Consider the following 7,168-nt stretch of genomic DNA (forward strand, 5'->3'; position numbering starts at 1 on the left):
TTTGCAGATTAGAAAACGATAGAAGGAAATAACACTTAAATTCTTCGGTAATGTGTTGGATAAAATGGGAAAGTGGAGCTTCCTAAACATCCTACAATTTGTAATGTTTACTTGCCAAAAACCCATCCAACCATCAAACATATACAAATACTTGTCAACAGTCTTTATTATTTAAAAATAAGATACAATTATAAAAACAACTAGCTGCATATGTGTAGTACGTGTCATAGAGATCCAAAAATGTCATTCGTCTCTTTATTGTAGTTATATTTTCCGAGGAGTTCCTAAATGCAGCAAGTAAACTAGTGGGCGGGTCTTTCACTACTTCTCCTCACCTATTGGTTCTTTTTGAAATCACTCAACGAACTTCCGACAAGTTGATGGCTCGGATATGATGTAGCATCTGTTCTGACTAGTCGGAAGTTAAAACAGTATAGCAGAGTAATCTGTAAGTAGCGTTAATCACACTGAAACATTTTACAACCGTGAAAGTTTACTGTATTTTCACCAAATGGCTTATCCAGGATACGGCGCGGTGAGTGAATTATTTGTTTTGAAATGTAAGTGATAAACTGGCCTCATTTGTTAGCAGGAGAAAGCTAGCCTCAGGGTTTTGTTTCGGTGAATTCCCGATAATTTCTCACAAGCTCTTCCCTTACTGGTTCTTACTATTTATACACTGTCTTACCGATTAATGTGATTTTCTTTTTGTGTTTTATGTAAATTAGGAACCATAAAATCACTAGCGTGTAGATACATGACAAAAACTATGGAAACATTCTTCCGGGATAATTAAAAAAACAGTCCTAGTTTTGGAGTGCTTATCAGAACCAGCGCTCACATTTAGCCTGCTAATACAATAAAAGACTTTACCTAGCTTTATTAGCCTCTATTAAAGCCTACAGTGACGTTAACTAACCTAAGTGTATTGAAAAGCATAGAAAAGAGGAATGAGATACAATGAGAAGTTATGCAAATGAAGTTCTTCTTTGAAGTGTCATAGCTGGACATTTTTAGTAATTACACTGACAATGGACACACCTTTTTCTATTTTTATCCTTTTGTCTGGACCTTTAGATTCCTTTAGACCACATTAGCCAAAGAAATACAAACAGAATGACCCTCCATTATTTGCTTATAAGTTTCTACATTTAGAAACTTATCATAAAGTAGTGGAAAGTGACTTAAAGTTAAAGTATGATCCTTGAATGTTGTCTACAATGATCCCTGTTTTGTTAAATCTCAGTCTTGTTTTTCACAGCTCATCATAAATGTGTTGACTTTACAATACATTAGGAATGTATGATCATTAGTGTTACATGAGAGATACTATTGGCATGTTGGGAGTCTTACACCAAATAATTGGTATCGGCTAAATTGATATTATAAGCATAAGCATTGATGTAAGTATTGTCCCGGATGTATCTTAACAACTATATTCTGTCCATGTATTGACTGAGGAGACCTGTAGAGTTATCTGATATCATTTTGAAGTTGACACAAGTCTGAACACAGTTGAATTCATTTAGTTATGTAAGGACGGATGAATCCGCTCTGACACCAATCTGTGGTCTCTTCTTTGTTTCAGTATGGGGGTCAAATGCCAGGTATGCCAGCGCAGGGTATGCCTCCTCATGGAATGTCAGGCGGACCCATGGGCGGCCCCATGCCCGGGCACATGGGTGGGCCGATGGGGGGTGCACCACCCCAGGGAGGATATTCCCCATATGGAGGAGGCTTTCCAGGAACATATGGTGCTCCATCTCCAGCTGCCAATGATCCAATGTGGGGTTACTTTACCGCCATAGCAGGCCAGGCAAGTTCATATTAGACATGTAGCCTGATAAAGATAAAGCCACGTTTTGACAGTGCAGAGTTTCTTTCACTTTCACTTTTTAAGATTTGACAGGATATGAAAGTCCTCTTTAATATCGTTAATGGCTGAATGATTTCTATGCTCAGTCTTAACTTGATCACAAACTGCTTGTACAGTTGCAGGTTTAAAGTAGAAACAGTTTTACAGTAAAATATGTAACATAGTTTATGCTAGATTGAAACATTTGATACATTTTCCATTCATGCGTTTAATTATCCAATGGCCTACACAGCTGTAGAAGATTCATAATGCCTGAGTATATAAAAAAAGACATTTCAAAATATAAATAATTTGTTGTATTTACAGCATAACTAACTAAACATAACTTTTCCTTTCAAATACATTTAAAACATTAAATAACTTGTTTCTCTTTGTGCTTTAATTAGTTGTAGTAATGTTATGTGCTGCAGAACGTATCCATCATGTCGTCTCATGTTGAGCTCTTTGATCCCTGCTTTGTGGACGTCTGTTAGCATTAGCATATCCTCTCCACTAAACCGGTTTTTACTGTAAGTTAATAAGCTGTCAACACTTCCTGCTAGGGGTTTGTATGTGCAGCTTGTACGGGACAATATAACATTGTGTTATAGTTATTTGTTTTCATTGAGTCATTTCAGGTCTTTTATAAAATTACAGCTTTCTTAGATGCACATTGTACATGAACCCCCCTTTGTCTGTTATCCCTTACTGTTAGTTGTAGCCCACACAGGTCTGTGGGTTTCTCTTCCCCTAACACTTCCTTTTGACTAGCACACTGAAATCTATAGAACATTTGTTATTCCACTGAGAGTCACACATGACTGTCTTACCCTGTTCTGTGTAGGACGGTGAGGTCGATGCTGAGGAGCTCCAGAGGTGTCTGACCCAGTCTGGTTTCAACGGCAGCTACACTCGTAAGTTCACGGCAGGCATAAAAGCTGCATGTATGTCAATTATTTAACTACTTTTCCAGCTACTGGCACTTCATTTAATGACAACATTTATTTAAAGTCTCAAAGATCATGTCAAATCAGTTAATAATGTCCAACATTTGCCTGGTCATACTGCAGCCATCATTGTGATAGGTAGGGTTTGAAAATGGCCTCTTCCCCTTTCATTGCAGTGAAATGTCTCAACATGAGGATTTCCTCAAGGGGAAGTGTGTGGGGGCTTAATAAAGCATAAAGCACTGTGAAACATCTACACAGATTGGCTGATTCACAAGTCTGTAAGCAGTGAAGGCGTAATAAATGTTCACCAACAAATAGGAGCAGTGTATAAAATATTATATTATATCATATTACATATTATATCTGTAATATATAATATGAGTTAAATATTGTATATTGACACATATTTTATGTGCACTCCAAAACCACTTGCATACAAAGACTGTGATCTCAGTTTCTATTTGAATGTACATATGGCATAAGTTTGGCCATGAAATCATTCTTCTTTTTTTTCCGCTGTCAGAATATTTGGTTAAACATGTTTTTCCACTGTCACTGAAGTCAAGAGTTGTGCACAGTCTTGTGTGCTGATTGGATCCTTTTTAATATACCAACCACAAATAAATAACTGTATCAGAGTTTTCCAAAATATGTATGCAATGAGTGATAACCTGAAACAGCCAACTGAGCACATCTTAATAACCTAGAAGTGAAATAAAAAGACTGGTTGAACTCTAATTCTTAGGCTTTTTGATTACTGAGCCTGTTAAGTAAAAATGTTCACCTTTTAGGATGTTTAAGTGAAAATGCCTCGAGGTATAGAAGCAGGTCGAGCAGCTTCTGTCTTTTGTTAAGTTGTAGCTTTTTTTAAAGACTGAAGTTTTGGACTGACCCTTCTATGTCAGACACTGTCACCATTTTAGTTTTTTTTGTGTATATCATAGATTTGATATGAAATATGAGAAGTTTATTATTATTATTTTGAAAGTGGTGCCAGTTCAGACGTGGCTTCAATCTGCATTATTTAAAATGACCAACAGGGGGACAACAGTCCAGGGTGCCTTCCCTGAATGACGGCTGGGATCAGCTCCCCCCCCCCCCCCCCCCCCTTGCAACCCTAAACGGGATAAGCAGTATAGATAATGGATGGATGGATGGATAGAAACTTGATGTGGAAATGACCAGACTCTTTAATTTATTTCATTATCTCAGTAAATGTTATCCTAATAAGTTTGAAGACTCAGTTGCTAGTTGTAAACCTTTTTCAACACAGCATGATGTTCATTTAGTAAATGATGGTCCCTTTAACAGTAAAATAGATGAAGTCAGCTTTGCTTAAGGGCATGCAAGTCTATGTCTTCTTCTTTTTAGGTTAAAATAAATACACAAAATGACCCATTCTTAACATGTTTTATTCTCCACACAGCATTCAGCCTGGAGACGTGCAGGATCATGATCGCAATGCTAGATGTATCCTTTCTGTAACACTGGGGTGAAGTTCTGTGACAGTCAGAGCAGACTCTTACATCTCTATACTCACTGCTGAAATGTGTGGACAGTGGGTGTGGTTCCCTTTTGAACTAGTTCAACCAGCATGCATTCACAACTTGAAGTCTTCATTGACGTTGGTCAGCAGTTATGACATCTTAACCATGCCTCCACCAGAGAGACTTTACGGGGAAGATGGGTTTCAATGAATTCAAGGAACTTTTCCAGGCTTTGAACGGCTGGAAGCAGAACTTCATGATGTTCGACCGGGACCGCAGCGGGACTGTGGAACCTCACGAGATGAACCAGGCAGTCAATGCTATGGGTGAGACAACTAACATGATGCAGATTGAATGAAACTTTATCAATTAGTAAAAGTGTTCAGCCGAGACACAGGAAGTACACAAACTGTTACATTTTTGTATATTTAAGACTTTACAGTCATGTAAGGAACATGTTTAACTCCACATTAGATAAAAAAAATAAAAGATGACTTTTTCTCCCCCCTAGGCTATCGTGTCAGTCCTCAGACTCTTAACTTCATTGTCAAGCGCTACAACAAAGGAGGAAGGATCTTCTTTGACGACTATGTGGCCTGTTGTGTTAAACTGCGGGCTCTCACAGGTACAGAAAAACAGAACTAGCATCAGTTTTAAGTTACCAAACTACCAAATTGAACAACCATGTGTGAAGATGCAGGAAGCTACATTGCTGAAAGTTTAATTTCATTGGTAACAAGTGTTATCTTTGAAGTGCTGTTTCACAAGGTGTTATTTTGTTTTATTTTTTACCCTTCAGTCCTGTGAGCTTTTCCTTTTCCTTTTTCAGATAGCTTCAGGAGGAGAGACACCATGCACCAAGGGGCGGTCACCTTCCAGTATGATGACGTAAGTCCTGATTTTTATTTTAGCTCTCACTCCTTGAAAGAATGCAGGTTTGAGGCACATCATAAAGGCTTCACTTTTGAAATCACTTATATATATATAGTCTATAACAGCAAACAAGACTCAGCTATCACTTGTTGACTTGCATTGTGGGTAATGTAGGCAGATTGATTTTCCTGTATATGTGTCAGCTGCTTCTATGCTGAATAAAGAAATTTAACTATTGCTCGGTTAAAAAAAAAGAATAGATAAGCTACACATGTATTGTTTTTTCTTGAACTAACTTTAGCACTGGTTCCATTTTGACTCAGAAATAAAATACCCTCACCCCTCTCCTGACCCTAAAATCATTCTATTACAATCCCTTATATCACCTCGAAGTCTTATTGTGTTATTTAAATAAACATTAAAAGTAGGTTTGTCTTGGGTTTCATGAACTACAGTCTCAGCATGTCAACCATCAGCACCATGTGTTCTTCCAACTTTTTTGACATCATTTCAAACTAGTTTATCCTGTATCCTGTATCCTCTCTCTCTCTCTTGTTAACAGTTCATCCAGTGCACAATGGCAATGTAAAGCTTTTCAGTGTGTCCCACACCACCATGAAGGCGGACTAATCAGTGGTGGATTCTTGACTGCCGCCTCACAGGAATGCAAAGGGAGGCGCTGAGCTGAGACGCTATAGGACAGTACCAATTGCTTGTAATGCTTGCTGTAATGCTTTAGTCTTGCTGAAGATGTATCAGGTGACCACGCATACATATATACATATTATGTATTCAAATTTGAAAGAAAGATTGTACCTTTCTGTGATTTTAGAGCCCTTATGTGTAGGATTAATAAAGTCTATAATTATAATGCTATAAACAAGTTAGAACTACACATAGGGACTTTGGAGAGGAGGGGCTATTGAGTGTCAGTGGAACAATGTAAGAACTAAGCTTTGTATCAACAGACCTGTGAGACACCTATGTGCCATTTTAATCTCTGAATGTATTGTTTAATATATTAGAAATATATAACTGTATAGTAATAACAGAACCATTTATCAGTTAACATTTTCACCTTTCTTTTACACTGAATTTCATCCCGTCATGACTTACAGCCAGTACATTCTCTCATGTGCTTTATTTGTAATGGTGATATTTTTACAGCATATAATGTGCATTCATGTTTTATAAAACTTGTATTCTACATGCTAACACGCCAAAGTTAATGTGAGCTGATATTAACCCACACCTATTCATGTTAATGATATGTTCATTAAAGTGCGATTTTTTTGTTTTTTGTTTTTTGTTTTCCATTCAAACACAACAGAGTTTTGCACTTTTCCAGTTTGTAGTGAACTCGACCTCTGCTCATAAACAATGTTGTCACAGATCATATTTTGTTACCGACAATAAAAACTTTTAAATCTGTATACATTCTGTTTATTCATGTATATGTGTATTTTCACCCCAAATCTATTGAATGTTTCTGAACTATATTGTTTCAACAATATAGTTCAGAAACATTCAAATTAGCTGTTTACTGTTGCATTGTATAAAATACAGTTCCAATAAAAGGTTGAAAACACATATAAAGGATGTTATATTTGAGGCACTTTGGGGACTTTACCCCTTTGTAGAACCGCTTTCCAGTTCTGTTGACTGAAAATGCTAAAAAGTTAAGATCACCAGTCCATGATGTGTTTCAGTAAAACATTAAGAAAACACCTTTTCTACTGGATGTGAAAATTACAGATTTTTTTTCTGTTGTTGCATTTTTAGTGATGTTGGAAGCATTTTAATGTGTTTTTATGAAATCACTACATCTTAATATAAAAAGGGTCCAAATATATGATTTATAATGGCAAGGTAGCAATTTATTATTGGAGTAATCGTTTTTATTGTCAATATATATATTTTTACTTTTCAAACAGCATGGAACTGATTTCTACCCAAATGCTTGCAGGTATGTATATTCAAAACAGTAAGAATAAACAGTCAGA

General features: G+C 36.7%; 1 protein-coding gene across 1 annotated transcript; it reads left to right on the forward strand.

Annotated features, from left to right (window-relative positions):
• The first annotated feature begins 370 nt into the window (after window positions 1-370).
• Window positions 371-6,598, forward strand: LOC132959489 (grancalcin-like). The gene is made up of 8 exons (XM_061032526.1): window positions 371-535; window positions 1,589-1,816; window positions 2,700-2,769; window positions 4,232-4,275; window positions 4,471-4,618; window positions 4,804-4,917; window positions 5,122-5,180; window positions 5,728-6,598. Exons 1-8 carry the CDS (start codon window positions 512-514, stop codon window positions 5,752-5,754), a joined length of 714 nt encoding a protein of 237 aa, XP_060888509.1. The 5' UTR covers window positions 371-511; the 3' UTR covers window positions 5,755-6,598.
• Window positions 6,599-7,168: the final 570 nt, after the last annotated feature.

This window comes from Labrus mixtus, chromosome 24 (genome assembly GCF_963584025.1).
Source record: "Labrus mixtus chromosome 24, fLabMix1.1, whole genome shotgun sequence".
In the NCBI taxonomy this organism is placed as follows: domain Eukaryota; kingdom Metazoa; phylum Chordata; class Actinopteri; order Labriformes; family Labridae; genus Labrus; species Labrus mixtus.

Bases quoted from the DNA above. Each gene is read 5' to 3' on its own strand.
- LOC132959489 (XM_061032526.1), top strand. From the start codon at position 512: ATGGCTTATCCAGGATACGGCGCG. The intron at 536-1,588 runs GTGAGTGAATTA...TCTTTGTTTCAG, and splicing joins CTTATCCAGGATACGGCGCG to TATGGGGGTCAAATGCCAGG. The intron at 4,619-4,803 runs GTGAGACAACTA...TCTCCCCCCTAG, and splicing joins CCAGGCAGTCAATGCTATGG to GCTATCGTGTCAGTCCTCAG.